Source organism: Populus trichocarpa, chromosome 9 (genome assembly GCF_000002775.5).
Source record: "Populus trichocarpa isolate Nisqually-1 chromosome 9, P.trichocarpa_v4.1, whole genome shotgun sequence".
NCBI classification, from domain to species: domain Eukaryota; kingdom Viridiplantae; phylum Streptophyta; class Magnoliopsida; order Malpighiales; family Salicaceae; genus Populus; species Populus trichocarpa.
In genome coordinates this window covers 605,047-633,031 of record NC_037293.2, presented here as the reverse complement: position 1 = coordinate 633,031, position 27,985 = coordinate 605,047, and the positions used below count along the sequence as shown (strand labels likewise).

General features: G+C 35.8%; 1 protein-coding gene and 1 pseudogene across 1 annotated transcript; one reads left to right on the top strand and one right to left on the bottom strand.

Moving 5' to 3' along the window:
- The first annotated feature begins 3,872 nt into the window (after positions 1-3,872).
- Positions 3,873-15,081, top strand: LOC127905762 (E3 ubiquitin-protein ligase RHF2A-like; annotated as a pseudogene).
- Positions 15,082-16,286: 1,205 nt separating this feature from the next.
- On the bottom strand, positions 16,287-20,164 carry LOC7460089 (succinate dehydrogenase subunit 6, mitochondrial). The gene is made up of 3 exons (XM_002312810.4): positions 19,689-20,164; positions 17,258-17,360; positions 16,287-16,678 (listed from the first exon to the last, which is right to left on the bottom strand). The coding sequence occupies exons 1-3, from the start codon at positions 19,884-19,886 to the stop codon at positions 16,530-16,532; spliced, it is 450 nt and encodes a 149-aa protein (XP_002312846.2). The 5' UTR covers positions 19,887-20,164; the 3' UTR covers positions 16,287-16,529.
- Between the last annotated feature and the right edge of the window lie 7,821 nt (positions 20,165-27,985).

Genomic DNA, 27,985 nt, shown 5'->3' with positions numbered 1-27,985 from the left:
ATGATAGGAGTGGAAATGGAAGTCATGATCATGGTGCTTAATTGTCTGCTAGGGATCCTTGATAATGCGTCTGCAGCTACATTATCCTTTCCTTTGCGATACTCAATCTCATAATCAAACCCAAGTAATTTAGTAAGCCAGAGGTGTTGAGAAGGATACATTACCTTTTGATCCAGCAAATGCTTAAGGCTAACGTGATCAGTCCTTATGTGAAAATGTCTTCCCTAAAGGTAATGTTTCCATTTAGCCACGGCCTGTAGAATTGCAAACATCTCCCTCTCATAAGCAGATAGAGCTTGTTGCCTAGGACCAAGAGCCTTACTGAGGAAAGCTATAGGATGTCCTTCCTGCATTAGCACAGCCCCTACACCAGTGCCTGAAGCATCAGTTTCAATAACAAACAGCTTGGTCATGTCGGGTAAGGCCAAAACTGGAGGATTTGTCATGGCTTGTTTTAAATGTTCAAAAGCAATTGTAGCCTCTTCATTCCACTTGTAAGAATCCTTCTTGAGGAGCTGAGTTAGAGGTTTACAGATGGCCCCATAGCCTTTGACAAACCGTCTATAATAACCTGTGAGTCCTAGAAAACCTCTCAGCTGTTTGATGTTTCTAGGAAATGGCCAATTGACAATGACTTGGATCTTGAGTGGATCGGTGGCTACCCCAGACTTGGTGATCACGTGGCCCAGATACTCCACTTGAGAGCTGCTAAAAACACACTTACTTCTCTTAGCAAGGAGACTTTAACTTCTGAGTATCTCGAATACAATCTGCAACTGTTCCACATGTTTTTCCAAGGTAGGGCTGTACACCAAGATGTCGTCAAAGAAGACGAGAATGAATTTTCGTAAATGTCTTCAGAAGATGTCGTTCATCAAGCTCTGAAAGGTAGCTGGTGCATTGGTTGAGCCAAATGGCATGACCAAAAAATCATAATGGCCATTATGGGTTCTGAAAGCTGTCTTGCGTATATCTCCAGCACGCATCCTTATTTGGTGATAACCAGCCCGTAGATCAACTTTAGAGAATACAGTAGCCCTGCCCAGTTCTTCCAACAATTCTTCTACAATTGGAATAGGGAACTTGTCTTTAATTGTCATTTTATTAAGAGCCTTGTAATCCACACACAATCGCCAAGTGTCTTCCTTCTTCTTTACCAAAACCACTGGTGAAGCAAAAGGGCTGGTGCTATGTTGTATAATGCCATAATCCAGCATTTCAGTTACTATTTTTTCCACTATATCTTTTTGTAAACCAGCATGACGATAAGGCCGGAGGTTGACTGGTTAGGATCCTTCTTTGAGAGGAATAGCATGGTCATGTGTTCTCAGAGGAGGAAGTCCTGTTGGCTCTTTGAAAATATCCTGGTAAGAATGTAACAATTCATCTATAGTTGAATCACTTCCAAGACTAGGTTGAAGGGTCGCTGTCATTGAGCTGATGAAATGATCACTGTCTCCCACTACCCTGAGACTGCATAGATTGACCTCCACGAGCTGATTTGGACTGTTTATCAGGCTATTGAATTGTTCAAAGCCAATAGTCTGAAGCTTAACTGGAATGTCCCCTCGCAGCAATATGTCGTGCCCTTGCCATATAAAAGACATCCATAATTCATTGTAATTGGACAAAATGTTACCTAGTGTAGCCAGCCATTGTACTCCGAGCACCATGTCACAATTGTTGAGTTCCACGACAAATACATCTGTAGAGAACTGGACTCCTTGCATTTTCCAGAGAAAATTCTTGCACACATGGGTGCAAGTCATCTGGCCACCATTTGCTGCTTCTACTGCTAATGGCCGAATTGAAGTGAGAGTGCAGCTCAATCTCTTTGCCACCTGAGTGTTGATAAAATTGTGTGTGCTTCCAGAGTCGATCATGATAAAGAGTGGAGACTTGTCAACCTTACCAGTCACCCTTAGGGTCTGAAAACCTGAAGTGCCCTCTAAGGCATTGATGGATATTTGGGGTGTGAAGGTGTCAGGATCAATCTCACTGCCTTCTTGGATCTCTTTTTCTGCAACATCCTCATCGTCCAAAATACATAGAGAATACACCTTTTTATTTCTGCATCGATGGCCGGGTATGAATTTCTCATCACACCAAAAACACAATCCCTTCGCCCTCCTCTCATCCAGCTCTTTATTTCTCAAGGTCTTTGTAGGTTGGTAAGGTGTGTTTGGAGATTTCTGGTGGTAGGGGATCGATTTTTCAGTGTTGTTAGTGTGGTAGAGAGTGGTTTTAGTGTTGTTTTGGGCAGTGAAAGGCTTCAGTGGATTAACACCAGTAGTGTGGTATGTGTTCTTTGAATAAGAAGGATGAGGTTGTCTGTGGCTGATGGTGTTCTCTTGTAGCCTAGCTAGTTGTAAGCTTGATATAAGGTCTTGGGTTCAAACATTTTGACCATGTTCTTAATCTCAACTTCTAACCCCCCAAGAAAAAAAACCAACACCTGTCTCTTTGTCATCTCTGCCTTATTCCACAGAATATCAAATTCCTGTATATAAGTTTCTAAATCAGCCTTTTGCTTAAGATCTTTTAGTTCCTCTAGAGGGTCTTTTTAGCCTCCAAAACGACAGTATAATGCCTCAATGTACTCACTCCACAGGACCTCAGGATGGTGCCTAACAAAATTCTGATGCCAATACAAGGCTCTGTCATCCATGTAATAGGATGCTTGTTTGAGTTTTTCAGAATCATTCATTTCTGTGATTTCAAAGTACTGGTTACACCTGAATAGCCACTGATAGACATTGTCTCCATTGAAACTAGGAAAATCATGTCTAGGTTTGTATACCTGTTGAGGATATTGATCTGCTTCTCTGGTCCAATTGTTCCTGGTGGCTCCATTGGAACAACCTGGCTGCTCACGGTTAGCAAATGGTTCACCTCTTCCCAAGCTCAGCTTCTGCAGAAAAGAGCTTTACTGGAATGTCAAGCCGCTGATCAAGTCTTTGATCTCCCCAAACTTAACCTCATGGCTCTCCATTTTCTGGCCATACACTTCCAATAACTTGGTTACTTGCTCATATTTGGCTTGCATGCTCCTTGTTGGCAGACTCAAGCGTCTCCTCCAAGCGCCTTAGATCCTGTGTTCTGGTGTCTGGAGGCATGGCTGGTGTCCAAGGTTCGCAAACTCTGATACCAATTAATACAAGCGTTATTTCTAGGGAACCTACTGGAATAGAATCCAGTCTTTTGGCAAGTCTGTTACGTAAAGAGGGTGAGGTAGATAATAGTGAGAATAATATGGGCAATGACAACTTTCATTCATCATGCATTCATTATGTTTTTCAATACCCTTCTCTGTTACAGCTGTGTCATATATATACACAGCATTCCTTCTAGATTACTGGTTATAACTGATTCCCTTTATTCTGGCATGAGAGCACACACAAGTCGTGTGCTTGAAGTCAGTAATTTAGAATAGTGCCAATTAAATGAAACGGAGCGTTTAACAATGATTATAACGACTATAACGACTTTTTAACAATTGAAATCTACCCGCCTTTCCTTGGCTTAAGTTGTGCATGTAACAGGTAGCATGTGTAACTCGTTTGTTGGGCTTAAGGTTTTTTATTTTTTATGTATATATGGTTTGGTACTATAAGTATCCATCAATTTGGATATTTGTTGATTGTTGCGTTGTTTCCTTAATTGTTTGATTTGATAACTGATTCGATTTCTATTGTTTTTTTTTTTCCTTTCTATCATGGCTTGAACCAAGATGATTGTTGGAGTACTGTGATCATTCAAGGTTTAATGTTCGTAACCAGTTGAATTTCCTAGATTCAAGTGAGATGGGATGTTTTAGGATTGGGTAATTTTTTTGTTTTTGCATTTAGAATAATTATTTGTGTTTCCAGGGAATGGAAGAGACCAAGAAGGCTGAGACACATTTGACATCTGCTGCTGCTTTCATGGAAGGGGGAGTCCAGGAAGCTTGTGATGATGCTTGCAGCATATGCCTTGAAAACTTCCGTGAGAGTGATCCTTCAACTGCATGTATAGTTGATATTAATGATTTATTCATTTGATTGTTTATTTGGGTCCTTTGTTTATCTTTCTCTGTCAATTTGAACTTTGTTTTAATAATGGCCAATTTGAACCCTATCTTAATAAACATTTGAAAGCTTTGCTAAGAGGTTGATGTGGATTTTTTTTAATTATTTGAAATCTAGCTAGGTAAATAATTGACACAAAAACGCTGACAAGGGTCTACAAAAATGTTCAAACAAATGAGAGAAAACAATATCTAAAAAAATCACATAGCATATATGATGTACATAACCGGAGAATCTTATCTCACTTTGTCCCACAAAGTCCACACAATGTTGTCAAGCTTTTCTTAAAGCAGTTCTACCTTTTCTTTCACAGGTGACCAGTTGCAAGCATGAGTTCCATCTCCAGTGCATTCTCGAATGGTATTTTCATTTATCTCCAAATTTTGAGAGTTTCAGTTATTTACTTAAATTGTTGCTTTAGTAGTTGTTAGTGTTGTAGATTGGATGGTCTTGTGCTGACAGCGAACTTACCTAGTTATTGGCCAAGTAGCCTAACTTTGATTGGGAGCCTAACAATGAACAAGGCTGTGAGAGACAATCTTGGATACCTCTTATCTACATGTGTATAAGTAAATCTATATCCAAATCTTACACATAACACATGAAACTTGCCAGAAAAAAGAAAATATAAAGCTTAGGTAGAAAACCTATTCTTTTTCTAAATAGATTCTGCTTTAGGTAAAATATAATTGTTCCTTTTTCTTTCTCCTCCCCCCACCTCAAAACCAGGAGAACTTCATTAGAATTACTGTTTGCAAGAGCTCTTCAATGCTCGAAGCTTGTTATGATTTCTTTCATCTGCTTTGATCTAGATGCTTCTTGGATGCCTTTTGGAATAAAATAGAGAATTGATTTTGTTTTCTATGGATAAATGATTATATTTGTCTTGAGTGCTAATTTGACTTTAAACTTCCAGTGTCAAAGGAGTTCCCAGTGCCCTATGTGTTGGCAAACCATCAGTTTGAAGGATCCCACAAGGTTCAATTGTTTTTGCTGCCTTTGTATTTTTCTGTTTTTATTTTTTTCCCTTGCCAATAGTTTGAAAATAATTACTTATTTTTCTGACTTTGGCAGTCAAGAATTACTTGAGGCTGTAGAACGGGAGAGGAGTTTTAGGTTTAAACTGTCAAGAAATGCCACCATATTTCATCATCCAAACCTTGGAGACTTCGAATTATAGCATGTCTGCAACTTACCTCTGCTAGTTGCAAGCTTTTCTTGTCAACAAACCAGACACAAGCTTAATTATGATCAAATTCAATGGTGTGTCAAATGCAGTTTCCAGTGGGTGCAAATGATGCTGAACTTGAAGAGCGTATGATCCAGCACTTAGCTGCCGCTGCTGCAATGGGGCAGCGTCATTTTGCTAGAAGGGAAGGGCAGCGGAACAGGTTGCCTGCTCAAGGTTGCCTGCTCAAGGTTGTCTGCAATTCTTAGTATTCTCAAGTCTACCTAATGGATCTGCTGCTGGTTCAATTTCTTCCTCTCCAACTCAGAGAGAAGGTGAACCTGTTTCTACAATCACAGGAGTGAGCAACACCATCTTGCCCAACACTTGAATCTTCTCCACAACCAATCACACCGCTATCTTCTGAGGCCCTGGTTGATCATCTTCTGCTTCAGCTTCTGGATTTAGTGTTCCCAATCAACATGGAAATTCCATGGAAAATTGGTGCAGCAACCGTTCAATTGTCACTCTGTTTTTTTTTTTAACTTCAGGTTACTTTCATAATTATAGATGAACATTCTTAACTGATTTCTGGCTGTCCAATTGAAATTTTGTTGTATGAAGGTCTCCTAAACAGTCTTCTCCAAATAGTCAAGACAGAACAGGGCCTTCGAAACCTCAATCATTTTCAGAGTCTATCAAATCTAAATTCAATGCAGTGTCAATGAGGTATTAATTGCTTGGAAACATTTGACATTTTTTATAACATGTACTGTTGACGAATCTAGTGGGGACACCGAACCCGAAATATTATTTATGCACGCATATGATCATAGACGATGGAGGATAGCCCAAACAATTGAGAGATTAGGCTTTAACTCATGTTTTTTGTTTTAATTTGTATGAACTTTTAGTTGAGGTTTATTAATTTGGCTTTATTTGTTGGGTTTGATTTAATTATTGTTGGGTATTTTATTTAATGGGCCATAAGCCCAATCGCTTGTTCTAGTTAGAGTTTTAGTATTAATACCCTACTTTTCTAAATGTTAAGCAGTTTTGATGATTAATGAAAATATTGCAGACTTTGCATATCTCCAATCCCCTTTCTTCTCTTTCTTTGCTTTCTCTTCTCAGCTTCTTTTCTAAAAGCTTCTTTCTTTTCTTACTTTAATTCTTATTATTTATTGTCCCGCATCAAATTTGATATCAGAGCTTTGAATTTTTAATTGTTCTCACAATTAATCGATCTATTAGAGCTTGTGAAATTTCTTGTTGATTTGTTTTTTTTTAAAATAAAAAAAATGCAAGTCTAAGGTGCTATCAAGAAAGCAAGAGAGGAACTGTAAGGAATGCAGCAAAACAACAAAGTAATCCTCTTGCACAAGTTTGGGTTCTACGGGAACAACACAATTTCAGTCATCTTTGCAGAGTCCTAAAAAGCCAATTCTTTCACGCCTCCAGCAACAGAATAATTATTCTCCTCAGCTAGATCAGCTACCGCACTAGACCCATCCCAGCCGCCACAAACACAGTTCACTTTCCCAACAGCCAATGGCAATCAGCAGCTGATCAGGTCGCATCCTTGCACAATAGAGCTGTATGAGTACGACCGCAAGTAACAGCAACATGGAATTCATTGCAGGCTTTCAAGGCAAATTAATCAACCCCTGCCACGTCACCAACCATGTAAGCCCATTGCTGCCACATCAACGCCACATCAGTCGGTGAAGCCGCATCAGCTCCACATCAACCAGTGAAGCCACATCAGTCAAGGGCTGCTACACCAGCTACCACGTTGTTAGTTTCTGCCATCTCAGCTGCCATGTCCATGTCTGCCATGTCATTGTCTTCGCCACATCATTAACATCAAATTCCAATATACTCCGAAGCAGTCTAGTCAGTAAATTACTCTACTTTTCGATTTGTTGATTTTACTTTTGGTATTGCACTTGGTAGTCAAAGTTGTTAATATTACTTTTGTGCCTAGAAAAAAAAAATATCGCACCTTGCATTTTTATCTGTTCACTCTTTGACACGACCAAAAGATTGATGTCTTCTCCCAAGTGCAGGAGTGTCGAAGTAATAAATAACCCGACAAGACCGGGGTCGAACCACAGGGAGGTTAATTGTATAAATTATAGATAACAACAATGATACAACAACAATAACAACAACAACAACAACAACAACAACAACAACAATAATAATAAGTAGTAGTAGTAATAAAAATAGTAATAGTAATAGTAGTAGTAATAATAATAATAATACCAATAATACTATTAATAATGATAATAATAAAGATGAAGAAGACGAAGTTGATGAGAACTTTGAGATGGAAGATTAACGTAAGGATTAAACAATGATAACAACAAATGTCAAGGTTAGAGGATCCACTAATGGTATTTCAAACAAGTATAGTATAAACTCTTTTTATTACTCAACTGGAAACCACACACAAGGGAGGTTCCAATCGGATTATAAATTGTTAACATGATTACATTAGTTATCTTATTCGAATAAAGCTAATACTTGTAAATGTTGTCAGGTATTCATGATTATAACTTATGTTAACAACAAATCAAGTTCCTTTCATAGCACAGGTGTCGGTTATACCATACAGTATGAGCTATGAAAGTGCAAAGTATTTGTCGTACCAAGTGTTATATAACATAAATCTAGTTTAACCATTTAACAAGCAAAGTATTAAAAGTGAACAAGATAACAAATATAAAGCATGTTAGTATCCAACATTAAGGTCCATGTTAAGTTTATATTATACTTATTCTTACACCATTAGTGTACCCTTTTCACCTTGACATAATTAACTTAGTTAAATATAATGAAAGAAAGAAACATAAATAAACAAGGAAAGGAAATGAAAAGCACAAGCAAGAGATTAATATAAGCAAAACTTAAGCATTATAAAATATAAAGAGAGAGCAAGAGCATGATCTTGATCTGAACACCAAGATGCCTAAATACATGGCAAATGCCTCCTTTTATAGGCCAAAATTCGGAACTATTGATTTGTTGACTAATTGATGAATGGGTGGCCACATCTTGACTTGGTGACAATTCTTATCTTCTTGTCTGCCAAAAAGGTCATTGATAATGTCATAATTTGAACAGACTTCAATCATGAAAGTTCTAGGGAATTGTCTCATCTTTCCAAGGTAAAAATTTGAGATCATTTGGACTTCTAGAACTCGAGATATGGGCTGAACACTGAACAGTGTCTGGGATGCAGGACAGATTCAGACTTCTTCATTGTTGCTACAATTTGGACTTGAAAAAGGCCTTGGTAAATCTTGGACTCCTCATGAAAGTTGTAGGCCTATGTCTTAGCTTTCCATCCATATAAGGCAGACCTAAATCCGAGATCTACAACTCCAGATATGACCCGATTACCGAACAGTGTTCCAGTTTGGACTGCACCAACATCTCTTTTCTAAGTTTGGCCATCTTTCTGTCCTTTCAATTTCAGTACTTCAACTCATCAATCAATTCTTTCATTTATGTGATAGGCCTGCATTTAAGATGAACATTTACCATAAATTAAAGGTATCTTATATTATTAGATATGTTAGTATAAAACATGCTTTAGTTAAGGAGTTATTGATACTTCAAGTGCAAAATGATGATATAGAACCTTGATAAAAATGCACTTTTAAGTACTAATCACTCTTGCTTAACCATTTTCTTCTTTGATATTTAGCAACTAGTTGTTGAGTGACCATTATTTGATTAATCATTTACACTTAAAAGGTCTAGCATTGTGTGCTTATAATTTTTCTGGATTGTGATTTTACATGCAAGAACCATTTATGATCTCAATTCCATTTATAAGTTAGTGTTGCATGCATTTGTGTCATGATCATCTAGTGTCAAGCTTAAGTTTACATTTCCTGTAGACTCAACCTTTAGTGATACTCTCAACGACCATTTAAAGGGAACTGCAAACTTAGGTGATCAACATGTTTAGAAGAATTGAGCCCCAAGAGAGTTTTCAAATAAGGCACTCAAAGACCAATAAATATCACAAGAATAATCATTATGGACAAGTTCACTCTGAGCGCCACCAATATGACTATCATTTAGGTTACTCTAAACACAATGACTTTGATGAGCGAGTCTTGAGTCCTAACAAAATAGAAGCCCCCACTTTTGACGGTCGTCATAACCCTTAGATATTCGATATGTGGATTCGTGATATGGATAGATTCTTTAAGTAACATAACTTGTTTGATAATAGAAAAGTTAGATTTGCTAAGATGAAACTCATTGATGAAGCCAAAATTTATTGGAGAGATGTTGAGGATTGTTTAGAGATGAGAGGTAAACCTCCTATAACTGATTGGATCAAAATGAAACAAAAATTTCAGGAGAAGTACCTACCCCAGTCTTATAGGAATAAACTCTTAGACCAATGGAACAATCTAAAACAAGGGAATAAGTCTACCAATGAGTATATAACGCAGTTTAACGATTACATGATTAGATGTGCCATAAGAGAGAATGAAGCCATGACTTTGCGTAGATTTTGTAAAGGCTTAACTGATGATCTTAGAAGAGAAGTTGTATTTCAAGGTGTATCTACCCTTAACCAAGCTTATACTTTAGTTCAAAATTACAAGTTGGTCATGAAGAATCAGTGGATGAATCGTCAGGGCTCTTATAGTATCCCTACTAGGTCCCAATTCAGAAGTAGTGATTCTTTGTTAGGTGCTCCACCCCACAGACCTAATCCTAGTAGCGCCCAACTTTGTAAGAAAGATAAAGGCAAACGAGTTGTCAATGAAGTGTCTAAGGTGAGTTCAAAGGATAAGTGTACTAATTGTTTAGGTTTTGGTCATATTTCTTTAGATTGCACCTCTAAACCCTTAGTCATCCAAAAACATAAGAATATAGATAAAGAGGAATATTGTACTGTTGAAGTGTATGAGCCTAATTTTGAGGATTTTAGTGACCTAGATGACGAGGATGTGCAAGAAGAAGGACCTAACACAATGAGTCCACATGAGCTTGAGAATGAGATTAAGAAAGAGTCTGATATGTCTGCTTTAATGGTAGAGGAAGTTTTAGGGAACTCTTCAATGGAATCGCCTATAGAGATAAGTATGGTCTTAGAAGAGTATCATGATATTAGTCCTTCTAAATTACCTGATTCCTCACCCCACAGTCTTGGTGTCCAGCACATCATAATTTTAGAGCAACATGTTGAACTTCTTGACCGCTTACCTCATGCACGTGATGAGGAAGATGAAGATAATCTTAGTTTACTTGATTATGTCCATACCATATCTACACAGGTTTCAAACAATGTTTGTCTCATTCCACACCCTCAATCATTTAGTGTTCATAGTTACAAACCTGAGAAGCCTATAGAACACCTTCCTATATCTCCTCAGGATAGGATGTCTAAGTCAGCTGAGTCGTTACCATGTAGGGTTCATAATTTGCATAATGAGATCATGAAACAAATTCAAGCAAGTAATGAACAATACAAATTTCGAGCTGATTTACTTAAGTATCATGATGCACTTAATGTTTGAGATTATTTTATGATACATATTAGACATGAACGGTGTCCTTTGGAAACCGATCATAAATTGCAAATAAGTAGTGTTATACCATTCAAAGTGTTGCAAATGATTAAATCAAATAATTATGTCATTAAATTGCCATTAAACTTTGATATTAGCTCTACTTTTAACATGAAAAACCTCAGTATTTATAAAATACAACCTATCCCTGATGCTTCTTTTGATACCCCTACCTCATTATCCATATCTTTGGCACAAAAGAAACATATTAATGCTACTTTGAATGCACAAATTGTTTTTACCAGGGATGGTGAACTTCAGCAAATCCCAGTATATGGGCTCGACGACCAGATTCAAACTATACTTGGATTATCAGAGAGACATCACGATAGCTTGATCCTTATCTTTGAGAGCGTTATCGGAGTTGCCTTGACCTATACTCGACAGGGTCGAGTTCTTCTAACCCCCGGAGAATTGGTGGGGACACCAAACCCGAAATATTATTTATGCACGCGTATGATCATAGACGATGGAGGATAGCCCAAACAATTAAGAGATTAGGCTTTAACTTATGTTTTTTGTTTTAATTTATATGAACTTTTAGTTGAGGTTTAGGTTTATTAATTTGACTTTATTTGTTGGATTTGATTTAATTATTGTTGAGTATTTTATTTAGTGGGTCATAAGCTCAATCGCTTGTTCTAGTTAGGGTTTTAGTATTAATACCCTACTTTTCTAAATTTTAAGTAGTTTTGATGATTAATGAAAATATTACAGACTTTGCATATCTCTATTCCCCTTTCTTTTCTTTTTTTACTTTTTTTTCTTAGCTTCTTTTTAAAAAACTTCTTTTTTTATTTTTATTTTATTATTTATTGTCCTGCATCAGAATCCATGCTTATATGCCACCCACTTCCCTTTCCAGATATAAAGAGTCAATTTCAAAGTGTACTAATGGATGGAAAGAGAGATTTTTTTTCTGGCAATACTACAATGGCAGATCTAGGTTCTGAAGTTAGAAGAGAGGTCAATGCTGGAATTGCGACAGTATCTCGCATGATGGAGCGTCTAGAAACCAGAGATGATGAGAGAACCTCTTCTGTATTAAATAATGTGGAGGACGGTTCAGTTGCAGAATCTAACAATCAGCAAGTACCGGAGGTTGGTGGCTACAGGGGGCAGAATGAAGGGGTGGCAAGCAGGGCATGGGCCCTTGCAAGATATTTTATTTTTTTTATTTGATAATTAAAAAAAAATATAGCTCTAATATAAATGAGATGAGTCCTTGCAGGGCGGAATGGGGAGCTGTAATATTTTTTTAATGAGATGAGTCCTTACAGTAAATATATTTATTATCCTTTGTTTTACTTTTGAATTTCTTTGACTTTGCCTATTTTATGGTACCTACATGCGGAAAGAAAAAATAAAATAAAATTATCAATGTGTTTTGTTACCTTTTCTCTCCCCACAGCTCTAATATAAATGCTTGCAATGCAGCCGGTCGATAAAAATCACAAACAAAATTTTTCTATATAAAAATTGAAATAAAATAATGATTAATTCATCTTTAATTAAAAAAACCAAAGTAATTGGGTATCGATAACTTAAATTTAAAATATATTTTTATTTTGTTTTGAGATGTTTATTAAGAATTTATAAGGTTTTTTATATATAATTTTATTATTTTTGCTCTTTTTTTTTCAGATCTGCTAGTTCTAACAATTTTTTTTGAATTCTTGATAGTGATTTTTTTTCCTAATTAATTAGATATACTTTATTGGTTTGTTTTGATTATACTTGAATTTTTTTTTATGCTTTGTTTTTAGCAGAGCCATCAAAATTATCAATTTTTTCTCACGATATATGTTTTGATTTTAGGTTGAACCTTGAACAAAATAAGAAGAATTGATTTTTTTTTTGAAAAAAAGAAAAAAATATTTATCCACTAGTTGATAGGTTAATTCGGCTTATTTTGACTCTTCCTGTTTCGACAGCAACTACTGAACGAGCTTTCTCAGTGATGAATATTGTTAGAACAAGCATTCGCAATCGGATAGAGAATGATTTTCTTGCAAGTTATTTGAATAAAACTAAATCATGCTGGTTTTTTTACAAATCATGTATAATAAATTAAAACAAATATTATATCTTGTTATATTATTTTTGACCACCTCTAATAAAATAATCTTAGCTCCGCCCCGGGGTGGCTGCCATGCAATGACCGATCCCAATACCAATACGCAAGCTTCACGTGCTGCTATTTCTGGCTCAGTTTAAGTACCACTTCACAATCTTATTATCAACATTAAAAGAAAAGGTATGTTTTGATTTGGATTTCATTTCTTACTGCATTTGGTGATGAATTTGTGAAAATCTTGTAACTACTGAACATGTACACTGTTACATTATCCACAAACCAGTTCAAAAAGACTCTGTTTTTATAGCATTTGGTTGCATGCATCCGTTACTCTTATATAACTGATGCTTTTTTTTTTAGTTGTTTTCTCCAAATATGCGTTGGTGGATTCTTCTTTCTGTTTTTTCTTTTATCCAATTATCCAAGCATTTTGTTAAATGCTTCTTTCTGGTTTTATTGGTTGATCCCTAGTCCTTATAATTTACATTGTATTGAACAATGCAAATATAGTTCATAGGTATTCTACTTCCACATGCTCAGTATCATTTGCCAAAAGTTCAAGCAGCAGTAACAGCTTGTTTTTTGAAGACCAGTACAGCCATTTGGTGACAGTTTCCATTTCATTGTTACAATAATTCACTATTATCGTAGTGAATTGCTATACTAGATGTCATTGATTTTCCTTCCATCTGGGCTATAATTTGTGAAACAAGACAGATCTCTAGAACTATGGAATTTATGGGAAAAAACAGTCTGAATATTTGTGAAGATTTGTCATATTTCATGGGAGAAGCATTTAGCAGTCCAGGTAACCTTCAAAACCCCAAGTAAATAAGGTACGTGATATCATACCGTTACCTGTTCCTACTCAGCATTGAACCAAATGTGCATTAGTTGGGCACAAGTAAATACAGTAGGCAGGTGTGCAACCAGGTGTTTTTGGTGAATTCCTGAGGCAAGTCAGTTTGAGACTAAAGTTACTCTATTGCAGGGGATGAACACTTAGCAGTCCACATATCCTATAAAATTCCAAGTAAAATAAGCATATTCTTGGATTTGTACTTTTACCTATTCCTATCTGATTTGCATTAAGATGACAAGCAAAAACAGAAGGCAGGTTGCAGCTAGGTGTTTTTTTGTGGATTCTCAAGCCAAATTGCTTTTTAAATTAAACCATCCTTGAGCCTTAATTTTCATCTCACAACTATTGTTATAGCTGTAGTTGAAGTATCCACTGCTTGTATCTATTTTTATAAAGTTAGGAGAAAAGGTAGACCAGGATATTGCTTAAGCAAAACAGTTATTGTATTGTTTCAGAAACAATAGATGATTCATTTGGTGAAGATAGTCAAGTTGCAGTTTCTCTTTCCTTTCTTTTAACCTTTTTGGACTTAAATAGAAGTGGTAGGTTACAAGACACAGGTTCATCCTGTTTATCATCTTGAAAGGGTAACTCCACAAAGCAAATAACACTTGGGTGATTCAGCATACCAGATCTTTCAGCTGTTGATGGTCCGTGTCTAAGATTGGTAGGACAAACAGGTGATCCTTGGTATGTTTATAGGGCCTAATCCTAACAGTAATTGCAGCTTGCACTCTTTGGTGATGGACCCGTGGTGTAATAGTTCGATGTCCTTTTTAAAGGACTGTCTAGTTCAACTTACGTTAGCTGTGCAAAGATTTGATGGTTGGCCTGAGCATTTTCAGGGAATAAACAGTGAATTAGCAGGAAAGAGTGATAATTTGATTAGCGCAACTTCATCCCATCAATTCAAAAAGAAGGAAAATGTTAATAATAATCCAGCTCGAGAGAGGTTCTTGCCTTGTGGCTTCAAGAATCTCTAAAAATCCCATTCGGGGACGAGTACACCTGTGAGCAGCTGGTCCAATGTGGTTTGGTTTGGCAAATAGAGCTCTTTTCGTGGTTGAACTTTGAGCTCTCTAGTTTTCTTCAGACTTTAGCTGATTTATATTTCTTAATCCTGCTACCATAAATGGGTGGACCTTTAGCTCTGCATCATTGCGCTTAAGGTGAATGAGCTCTCTGGGTATTTCGATTGGAAGTTTCTCTTGTTGATAAATGCAATGAATTTAAGAAAATGGTGCAAAGATTTGTTAATTGAGCCAACGGCAACCAGTAGAAATGCCATGACCCAGATAGAGTAGCAGGCATGAACATTATACCTGCATATAATTCTAAATTTCCTGCTAAGGCATGGTTCTGGGTTGTTGTCACTTAGTATTTTTATTACCTGTGCTCTTGTCTGTTCTTTCAAAGTGATTTGCCATTTTCCAGTGAGAATTGTGAAGTCAAATGAGCGTAGCCTGCTTTCTGGTATTTTTATTCCTAATGCTGCCTTTTGTTTTTTCCCCTTCGTTTTAATTTGACAATGGAATGCCCGATTTTCTGGTTAGAATTACGGCTTTATTAATGCTCACATAATCTCTTCTTTGCAGGTATAGGATGCTGTGGATGAGATGCTTTGCCCCCCCTATCTTCAAAGCTACCCGATAGTCATGTTATCGAAAGGGAAACGGAATGGCAAGTCAGATGTGATTTAGAATAAAGAACTAGAGCAAAAGGTCGTCTTCCATTCGAACACCTATTCCAGTAGATGTTTGAAAATCAGTTTACGAGGATGACCTTGAATACAATTCTAATCCATGTGTAGGCGTGCTAATATTCAAGTTACAATTGACTAGAAACTTTGGGTAAATTCCTTGCGTTTTCAGTTAAGAAACTAAAGTTGGCCATGCGTGATTGAGAATCATTTATTTAATCCATGGAGTCTTTTCTCAGCATGCTAGTTTTGCTGAAACGTCTTACTTTCATCTGCATCTCAAATTAATTATGCAACATTTCTTTTGAATGGTCCTTACTTTTGAGCCTTGAGGCTGAGCTGCACAAGAGAAACCCTTTAAAGAAAAAAACTTTATGTAACAACGATGCACGCTCCCATTTCGAGTGTTCTATAAACAGAATCTCAAGAGGTTGGTAACGAGCTAACGCACATCTCACTACTATAAATGAGAAGCAAACCATACCCATTGTTAGATCAGTTACACTCGCTTCAACAGTACCTGCTGCTCCTCACGTAATTTTAGTTATTAATTAATTACATGCGTGATGCAACTGGACCAAGTCAAATTACAGGTGGAGCTGCCACTTCTTGAGTGCAACTTGGCAGAGATGAGGAATCCAATTATGACCCCAAACCATGTCATACTAAAGACAGATCCTTACTGAATCAGATGGGCAAAAAAGGGCATTAAACTACATAACACAGTAGATATTGTTTAAACAGAAGTGTAATTCAAGGTAAAACGAATTTCAGTTGAATAACAAATTCTGCAGCCAGAGAACATGCACATGTCAAAAAAGCGCAAGGAAACTTATTATTATCATCAACAGCACACAAACTGCATTCTTATCAATTAGCATCCTAGGCAAGGAACAACGATAGTAAATCCATGATATTTTCAAGATTCTAGCATAAAACACAAGTTATGCAAATTGCCATTACATTTTCTGCAATGGAGCATTTATATTATTGTTGAAAAGGTGAACGACTCTTCGGTGAAGCTCCACGTTCAACCAACAGTCCAACTTAAGACTACTCTCCACATTTTTTCTCCCACCACTCAATGAACTTAACCTGTGCTGCCATGGTATCCAACCTGTAGAGTTGTAGCCAGTGGTTTCCAACTTCATGTCCAAATGTCCACCCAAAAACACCTCCAGCTAGAAAGGACAGCCCAGCACCTGTTAAATATGATTAGGGTAAGAAGCTAAACAATTTTTCATAACTAAGAAAACATGATAGAACACCTTTTCTTTCTGCAACTTCTGTTAATGATAATTGGCCTGTTTTCACCGTGAAACTAAAGCAACTCAGTTCATTTGCAAGCACATAAAAATATCTGGGGAGCTGGTCCAGTTCTTATATAATAATGATTTTTCCACTATCAGTCATGCCAATAAAACTCTTAACATGTAAAGAAAAAGGAACAAAAAAGACAAGAAGGCTGAGAATATGATTCCACTGTCCTATAATTTCTATGTCCCTATAAATCATATTTATGCATATTTAAAGCATACTGGATTTGCCTGAAACACAATCCCCAAAAGTAGAAATCTCTTGCAAGTTACTAAGCAATCAACAGTGGAATCAGGTTTCACTAAAAGATAAACTAACATGTTCAACTGCAAACAGAAATCATTGTGATATGGCTCAATCGAAATAATAAAATTCAAATCCTCTTTCATCCTTAAGTTACTGGACACATTCAATTCCAAGACTATATTTACAATAAAAAATAGAGTGAGGAGGCAGTGGACTACCATGCAAGCTCCTTGAATATTTCCAGGCAACACCTGCTGTTGATACTGCTCCAATTACACTTCCTGTAAGTCCAAAGTTTACTGCTTCCCTAGCAGTCCTCAGCTGAAAAAGAAGACAACTTTATTCAAGCTTTTCCATAAATAAAGATCAAGCAGTAAACATGCTACAAAACAGGAACCATCAGAACATGGAATGATAGTTATCCTAGTATCTGCCTTCTTCTGCAGGAAAACTTTATATTTTATGAAAACTCAGTAAAACCCTGATCCAATAAATTTGATTTGTACAACAAGGTTCATCAGAGGAAGAGTTTCAGCCATTTTCAACCCAGTCAGGAGATTGCAAACAAATACTTCGCAAAAAGAAAAAAATACAGTGATAACAAAATCCCCAGCAGTAATTATATCAGATGCTGGGTAAAAGTGAAATTGATGGGCATCCAAGAAACAATACATAAATAATGCAAACACGGGGGCAAGATTTGGCAGTAACTTCTCATAAATTGAGTCAGTAAAGATTAGGTATGCATATTGCATACAACAAGAATGGTTAGCAGAAATGATGCCATAGATTTTATGTAAGAATTTTAAGGAATCCATGATATGATAAGTGATAAAAAAAGCAGTCAAATATTGCCAGAGCATACTTAATTCATGCACATATTGAAGTCAGGTGTAAGGGCCCAAGAGGTTCGAAGGAAACAACAAAAACATTGTTAAATGTCCATTGACTGATAGCCATCAAAAAATGAGAACAAACCAGGGAGTTAAAAGAAAACACTCCAAACACATATAACTCTATTCTCACCCTAGTAATTAATCAACACAAATAAATTCTGTTATGAGGCATTTTGGACACAAATAAGTACAAATTGCCGTCTTAAAAGCTCAGCTTCTATAAAAGAATAACAAAATAACTGTATTCTTTTTAGCAAGAAGTTAAATTTGAAACTTGGGAAGACCAGCAAACTATTTGTAATATTTTCAGATGCTGCAGGATACTTAACTAATAATATCATTTGAGGTTCAAGTTTTGTTCAGTGATAGATGTGATCTAATCAACTTACAGGTAACCTAAAGACTTTATTCACCTTTAACTATATTATTTGACAATACTACTATTAATGGCCCATTAAACATTTATGCAATGACTAGAGTGGGTACTCTGTTAATGCCTAAGGAGGGAAAAAGAAAGCTCCTCGGAAGCCTAAAGGCGCTTGATTGGCTGAAGAGATATTGCAGACAGCGTGCTCAACAATAACAATAGTAAGTCTAAATCAAGCCTGTTAATTTGCGGTATGTTTTAACAAATGGTTCTGACCAATAATGTAAGCACTTTCAGGTTGAACCTGAGAAGCAGACTTACACAAACTCACCATCACATAAACTGAGATGGTAATAGCACACAAATATGGCGCTATGGTGGTAATAGCACACATAATATGGCACCTTTTTTATGTTAATAACATTGAATTAACCACAAGTCATCAATTGCATCCACCTGTTGCTAGGTGACTACCTCTTGTTACTGCCGCATCACTTTGATGCATGTTTACCATACTCGATAAAATAAATATTCCTCAATATTATGTTAGCATAAGGAAAAGATTGTGTCTAGGAATTTTCCCATGACATGTGCCCAAATATCAAAGGTCAAACAATACGATCATCTTTGGAGGTAGGTGTTTTGATATCCAGCAGGCATCATAAACAATTTAAAGCTGAAATTATACCATAATAACACAACAAAGGAAATTGTCTCTTCCGACACGACTCTTCAACATAATTGTTCTTGGAAACAGGTTGATTTCATTTGGCAGATCACCTGAGCAGCTTACAATTGACAGAATATTATTTCACCGTTACTAATTTCATATCTAACTGTGAAATAACTGAAGACAGAGACACATTATTGAAGAGTGTGATTTAAGTGCCGATAAGGAAATTATACCGAAGTGACTAAGCACCATCAAGAATAAATAAGAACGATTCACAAAATACCTAACACAATGAAAAGATAAATTTCGAGTCAAATTCTAACAGAGCTAAAGATATGTCCAAATGGTTATTCTCAAATAAAACACACAACTCTTAAATCATAAGGACTCGTACAACTGTAAACAAACAAAATAAAAGGAACCCAAAATCAATAATAAAAAAATAAAAACATGAGAGAAAATATTTTCAAAATGAACCCAACATCCATCATCAGCAGATAAGCAGTAAAATCCAGCAAAAATGAAATCTTTACTTCAAATGAAGCATAAAATGCAAGGATAAGAAAAACCCAGATGAAAAAAAATCTAAAATTTAGACAAGAAAAGAAAAGAAAGGAAATCAAGTAAAGGAAGGGAAACCCAAATGATGATCTGATCTAAGCTAAATCTACAGCAGTACGAAAGAAGTAAAAAGAAAGGGAAGGGAATAATACAGTGGGGCCATGAATATGATCTGAAGCAATGAATTCTTGAACATCAGAATCAGACCAAGAAGGGATTGGTTTATCACGCCTGAGGAATCTTGCATAGTTTTCAACAAACGAAAATCTATCTCCCCAAAATTCTGTAAACCCTTCCCAGTGTTTCTTGAAAAATGATTGCTGATGTTGTAGGTCTGATGGTTCTCCCATTTCCTTTCTCTGTATCTTTGTTGTGATGATGATTAGCAGTGAAAATAGTGGGAGAGATGTTAGAAAAGAAAAGCGCAGCCAACCTTACCTCTTTTTCCTTAATTAAATAAAAAACTGCGGGGCAGGGCACACTCTCCAGATTTCTGTATTTAATAAAGCCTATGATTTATTGGTTGTCTGAGAAGGTAGGATACTCTCTACTAGGACACCAACCCGAATCAACTTTAATAGATAGAAAAGTTTTCAATTTTATCGGGTTCGGTTTTGTAAAGCCCAAAGTTAAAAAATTCAGGTTGAGGTCGGCTACTTGTCCAACCTGAATAAATAACTAACCTCAAATATATATATATATATATATATATATATATATATATATATATATATATATATATATATATATATATAATTCTAAATTATAGTATTTAGATTCAAGTTATGAATATCCAATAGTTCATTAAAACCCATCTAGTCAGTTTTAAATATAAAAAGTCTATAACTATTTATGTTTATGTTTTTCAATTTTGGATAATATATATGAATATCCTTTACCTTCCTTGCACTATTACCTCATTTTTTATTATAATTGATAATATATATAAATATTTCATCGGTATATACAAATGAAAACACTAACATAATATGTTGGTAAACTGTTTACTTCTCTCTGACATTGTTCATCATATCAATTACAAAAGGAATTATTGACAAATTAATTCCATCGATATTTTCAAAGAGCTTTGGAACTGTTTATTACTCAATTGTACTATTAATTATTGTTCTTTACAGATGAAATCATTGACGGATTAAAAAGTCGTTGGTGTTATTTGGCAGGTTTCTAATTTTTTTTAAAATTAAAAATTTAAATTAAATATTACAAATAGAATCATCAACGGATTGAAAAGTCATCAATGATATTTGACAGTTTCTGAAAATTTCTGATTAAATTTAAAAAAATTGAATTAAATATTACAAAAAGAATCATCGACGAAATGATTAAAAATATTAATATTTAATTCTTCATTCGTAAAACCGTCAGTAAAATGCCTCAACAAAAAGACTAGAATATCTCATTTCACAACAGACGCGCCTCTTCTTCTTCTTCTTCTTCCCCTTATTTAAAAAACACCAACATCCTTTTGTTTTTTCTCTTCTCTTCTCTTCTCTCCTCAATTCCTTCTCTTCTCCTCCACGCTCAGGTATGTCTTCTCTTCTTTTCTTTCGTTCTCTTAGTTTTTTTTTTAATTAACATATTTTATGAATTTGTGATGCAACCATATTATTCGATAATTTCACCCACATTTAACTATTATTTTGCCTATGTTTTATATATAAAATGCCTTGATATTCTTTATTTTATGTTTTGAAGGCACTTTTGGATGAAAGATGCAAAAATGAGTAAATTGGAGGTAATTGGCAAATTAGACCTTCAGTTGATGTTTTGTGCAGAGCATGAGCTCTAGAGGTCGAAATAAAGTGATTCTAGTGGAATTAAAAATCTAACATCCATACCTTTTTGTACATCTAAGGCAAGAAAATAAAATAAGGAAGAGCATGGAAATTGCAGCCTTCAAAGTCAAATCTCGCAATCTGCCAATGTTGACCTTCGACCATTCTGACTTGAATATCTTGAGCTAAAGAAGCCCATTGGATGCAAACTCAATTTTTTTAGATTTCTGACTGAAAGACCTATCAACGCTCCAAAATTCAGCAAACAACGATGTCATATGAGGGAGATATGATTTTTCAAAGATGACAACTGAATTTTGCCAGCAAACAGGTTTCGTATATAAACCGACATACAAGTTTTTATTTTAGCAATTTAGCTACTCTAAGTCAAAGTTTGAAGATTTCATGCAAGGCCATTTGTAAATCCCTAGAAAATCAAGGCTGAATTAAATTAAAGAAAATAAACTAAACTAAAAAAAAGTGGGGGCAAAATGAATACACTTAAAGAAAATGGGGCCTAAATGCAAATAAGAATAACTATAGAGCATAAATACTCCTCTTCTCACCAAAAACAAATCTGCAGCTATCATGAAGAAAGAAAAGAGGGAGTTTTTGTATCCATTTTTACAGATCAAGAGAGAAACACTAAAATTTCAAGAACCCATCCAAGATTAAGAGTTCTAGGTAGAATAAACACTGGTGGGCAAGGGATTAACAAGAAAAATTGAACAAGAAGAAAAGAGGGGAGGGCCGGCTGTCATTAGAAAGAAAAAAAAGGATCGAAACCTTGATTCGTACCGGGTAAGGTGTTCTAAACATGATCTTATAAGTCATTTCAAATTCGATAATGAATTGATGTCTTGATGTGAATTATAGATTAGGGTTTTTAGACTTGAATTGGGGGAAAAGTATTTATTGTTAAAATTAAGTTAATTCATGTGTGGTATGTGATTGGGGACGTGAAACCATGATAATTAACCCAGAAAAGGTAGTTTGTGAAAGTTATGTGTGAAGGGAAGGGGGGTAATGAATCTGGACAGACTCGTCTCCTGACTTTCGGTAAGATTTCGGATAGGAGGATGAGGGAATTAGAACCAGGTTCCTACATAGAAATTGTAGTTTTGGATGTTAGGTAACTAAGAAAATTGGTCTTGCTTAATTTGGAGCTGTAGAATTCCAGTTGTGGGTTATCAACTAAGATTGGGTCATGACAGACCCTGTAGGGCAGTAAGTCTGATTTGTTGATGAGCAATTATGACTATCTTAGGGGCAGAACTGGGTTCACCTTCCTTCAGAGGATTTGTAGCCCCATGTCTTAGCTTTCCAACGAGACTAATCTCGCTTGAATCAGAGTTCTATAACTCCAGATATAGTTAAAAATCTGAGGAGAGGTCAGACAGTAACAGTTCAAAAACGAGACAGTAACAGTTGGACAGTAACAATCCAAATGTTTGTTGATGAACAATTTTGACTATCTTAGAGGTAGAACTGGGTTCTCCTTCCTTCAAAGAACTTGTAACCTCATGTCTTAGCTTTCCAACAAGACTAATCTCGCTTGAAACAGAGTTCTATAACTCTAGATGTTGTTAAAACTCTGAGGAGAGGTTGGACAGTAACAGTTCAATATCTAGACAGTAACGGTTGGACACTAACAGTTCAATGCCTAGATAGTAACGGTTTAAGACAGTAACAGTTCAATATCTAGACAGTAACAGTTCCAGATAGTAACAGTTCAAGACAGTAATAGTTCAATGCCTAGACAGTAATAGTTCAATATCTAGACAGTAACAGTCCAAATATTTGTTGATGTGCGATTTTGACTATCTTAGAGGCAGAACTAGGTTCTCCTTCCTTCAGAGAACTTGTAGCCTCATGTCTTAGCTTTTCAACGAGACTAATCTTGCTTGAATTAGAGTTATATAACTCCAGATATAGTTAAAAATATGAGGAGAGGTCAGACAGTAACAATTGGACAGTAATAGTCCAAATGTTTGTTGATGAACAATTTTGACTGTCTTAAAAGCAGAATTGGGTTCTTCTTCCTTCAGAGAACTTGTAGCCTCATGTCTTCGCTTTCCAATGAGACCAATCTCGCTTGAAATAGAGTTCTATAACTCTAGATATAGTTAAAAATCTGAGGAGAGGTCGGATAGTAACATTTTAATGTCTAGACAGTGATAGTTCGGGATTTAAACAGAAACAGTTCAAATATAAAGAAAGGAATGATAACTGTGGTTGGACAAAGAACGACAATATTAATGGGTGAAATGAGAAAAACATAAAATATTAAGAAATGACTGAAAGAAAGACTTATTGGTTGTTGATATGGTTATTATAAAACATATCCTTGAGTGAGGAAAATTTATGAGATGAACCTATGATTTGCAGGAGGGATCACATGCATGGTGCAACAACAGCAGCAGGGGAGCACGGGTAGAGCTTCTATTGCAGGTACGTGAATCGCACCTATACCTTCTAGTTAAATTCCATGATTTAATATATATTACCGATGTAAAATGTGAATTACTGAATGTATGTGTATTCAAGGGGAAAGGTTGTTGTGTGAGTTGCCAAGTGATGAAATTATCACTGTCAAATGAAATATAGAAGTGTGATTTGAGGCGTAAACTAGCATACATTTAGTGTATGTTAGGATCCCGGGTAAGGGGATCGCCACGTTTGGACTAACATACATTTAGTGTATGTTAGGATCCCGGATAAGGGGATCAAACATGTATTAACTAGCATACATTTAGTGTATGTTAGGATCCCGGGTAAGGGGATCACCTTGCATCGACTCCTATGAGGTGATGATGATGATACAAGTGAAATTGGTATCGGTAATGTGTTAAACAAAAATAATCATGTTTGATCTTATAAAGTCTAGAATGGAGGTTAATAGTGGAAGAGGGAACGGTTATTAATAGTTGAATAAGGAAGAGATTCTAATGAAAACTAGAAGGGAGAAGTGAACAAAATATGAATGCATGTTACCCTGTTGAAATTGTTAGATATTCATGTTGTTATATTTATTGTGATATTCACCTTTCAATAATATGTATTTTGTTTCAGGATCATCACATGCACGACAGGAGTAGATCCTAGTTTATGTTCCCTTCTTATAATTTAGGTTCTAGAAAGTATACCCTTGTATTTTATAAACATGAAAATGTTTGTATAACTTAATTTGTATAATTAATGTTTAAACTTGATTGAATGAACTTAACTCTGTAGTTCATATAACCATATTTCATGTCTATGTATTTATATATTTTTTTATCCATCCATAATGATATTTTGTTATATAATGTATACCATAAATATTATGGTTGATAGGTGTGAGAATATTTGTGGAATTGAAACCTAGGATGATTGGGTCGAGATTAAGTTATGATATGCGAGTTATTAGAATTGTAAACAGGTTACATGTCGATAACTTGGGACCTTCTGGTAAAGGGGGGACACTGTTGAAATTTTGGTAGATTTTAATACGAAAACCATGTATATATATTCATTACTCTGTTTTTCGGTTGACATGAGATTGTTGTTTCTATCCCGGAATGGGGGATGTTACACCATTTCTCTTTTTTTTTAGGAAAATAGTTATTGAAGTACTTAAATGTAAACTGTCTATTTAAGGGAGGACTATTTTGTAAAATAGAGACTAGGGTTTTCTAGGATATAAAAAGAATGAGAGAAGAGAAGGGAGGAGAAGCCAACCAAGAGAGAAAAAAAGGCTCCTTCTCCTCCACAAACCTGAAATCATGTTTTCTTCTTTCTTTTTGATTAGTTATTCAACAAACATGCAAGGCTAAACTCTTTTTCTTGGTTGCAAGGATACAGAAGCCTTCAGATTTCAAGAACTGTGAGATTTATTCTACCTTTTCTTTTCAATTTATATGGTGAATGAATATGTTTACTCTCCTATGCTTATTTTCTATGATTGTTTATTTTAATTGCTAGAGCGGACTCTAAGTTATTATTGTGAACAATCTATTGCTAAGTTTGCTATCAAAATCGGAGTTGTGGTATATGAACTTGCGAAGCAACTAAGTTTAATAATTGTGGTGGATTTACGTTATTAATTTTAGGAAGAACATTCAATCAAATCAAACATAGACTGCAGACAGTTATGTTCTCTTGATTAATCAACTTATCCAGTTCTTAAGGCTATCATTGAATTAAATTTCTTGTGCAGACACTGTGGTTGTTTGATGGTTAGGGTTAGTTATATGACAGATCCGTTAACTAACCAATGTAAAGAAGAGATAAATATTCAGAATATAAATTGATGTTTCGTTTCCATGATCAGTTTTGATTTCTGTAGGTGGACGTTTACTTGTGAGCAATGTTTGTTCTCTTGATAATTTTTTGATTTTATTTAATTTCGCTTGATAGTTTTCTGTTTTCTTTTGCTTTAGCTTAGATAACGTCCAAACCCCCCCCAAATTGCGTATCATCTAGCATAAAAATCTAACTTGAACCTTCCTCGTGGGATCAACCCCTTGTTTGCTCTATACTATCTTGTGTGTTATGTTTTAAGTTAGGGTAATTAATTTGTGCGACCGCGACATCGCAACAAATTTTGACGCCGTTGCCGGGGAAGTAATTTTAGTTGATTCTTGTGCTGTTATTTTTATTTGCTGTGATTTTTATTTATTTTTTTTGAAAAAAAAAGAAACAAAATTTTTGCTTGCTGCAGTACTGTTCATTTACGGTTGCGGTACTGTTCATAACAAATTTTTTGGTGGAATTAGGTATCGGCCTTTTGTTTCCTAAAGGGAAACGATGTTCTGAACATAACTAGAGCCTTCGGCCGCTAGCCCTACCCTATCGGGCCAAATTCTGCTGTTTTACAGGGTTTCCAGGCACTTTTAGTTTTATAGCGTAGGATTTTCATTCAAATTACATTGTTTTCAATGTCGTGTGTGGCTGATTTCTTTTGAGTTTTCTTGATGATTTATGCCTGTAACCTGTTCTACTAATCAGAGTCAAGTGCAGGTGGATCTCGAAATAGAAAATACTTTACGCATGTTACGAAAGGAAGCTCGCGTCAACACCATGGTTGTTGCACGACAACAGACACTCAAGGAGCTCGCTACTCCTAACGTGGAGAACCAACCATTGTGCATAAACATTGACAATAATGTCAACTTCGAGCTCAAGTCTGGTTTTATACACTTGCTCCCAACATTCAATGGACTTGCCAGAGAAGATCCTCATACTCATCTCAAGAAGTTTCACATGGTTTGCGTTGGCATAAAACCGAACGGAGTTGATGAAGAATAGGTTAAGTTGAAAGCTTTCTCTTTCTCTTCAAAGGCATGACTTTTCTCTATTAACCTGGAATGGCATGAAGAAGATTTTTCTTGAAAAGTATTTCCTAGCATCTCGAGTTGCAACATAAGAAAAGAAATATGTGAGATTCAACAATCTCATGGGGAGACACTCTCCGAGTATTGGGAAAGATTTGAGCAACTGTGCATTCAATGCCCTCATCATCACATACTCGATCAACTGCTCATTCAATATTTTTATGAAGGACTGATGCCTACTGACTGCAGTATCATTGATGTGGCAAGTGGAGGGGCATTGGTGGATAAGACACCAGTGGCTGCACACCATTTGATCTCAAATATGACAGCCAACTCGAAATAATTTGGCACCCGTGGAGACTTCACAAACAAACGAGTAAATGAGGTAAGTATTTCTAACCTTGAAAATAAAGTTAATGATCTTACTTCTCTTGTGCGTTTTTTGGCTTGTGGAAATGTACAGCAGGTGAAAGTCTGTAGCATATGCTCCTTACAAGGACATACCTCAGATATGTGGCCAACAATGCAAAAAGATTACATTGAACATGCTCATGCAGTTGATGGAGGATTCAACGGATAGCCCTAGCGTAAATATGATCCCTTTTCCAACACGTACAATCCCGGATGGAGAGATCATCCCAACTTACATTATGGGAACCAGCCTCAACAAGGCAATCAAGGCCGACAGTTCCATCCTCATGGATTTCAATCCCAACAGAATTATCAAGCAAGACAACCCCCTCCATTCATAAACTCCAATGTTATGGGGTCGTCATGCAATGATGATCTTCGTGAGATGATGAAAACTTTAGCTTCTAACATTGTGACCTTGCAACAAAATATCATGTCTTTTCAACAGGAAACAAGGTCAAGTATTCACAACTTGGAGAAGCAAATGTGGCAAATAGCTTCAAGTGTAGGGAAATTGAAAGCATAAATGAATGGAAAATTACCCTCCCAAGCATTGAATCCATAAGAGAATGTTAATGCAATCATGCTGCGAAGTGGGAAAGAACTTTTTTTTTTTGGTAAGTTGACGTATGTATTAAAAGAAGAAGATACAAACATTATAAGGGGCATACCCCAGATTTACAATGATAACAGAAACATAAAACAACAGATGGCTACAGGCTAGCCACCGACCGTAAAACTGAAACCTCACTAGATTCGTTAGGGAAACCAATACAACCAGCTAACTAACAGATTAAGAATCTATGGTATTCACCCTCCAAGCTCGTTGGATCCTTGTGTTTTCATTTGTTGGTACGACATTCCTCATCAAATCAAGCTTATCACGAATGATACATTCGATTTGATTAAGGACCAAATTCGGAGTTC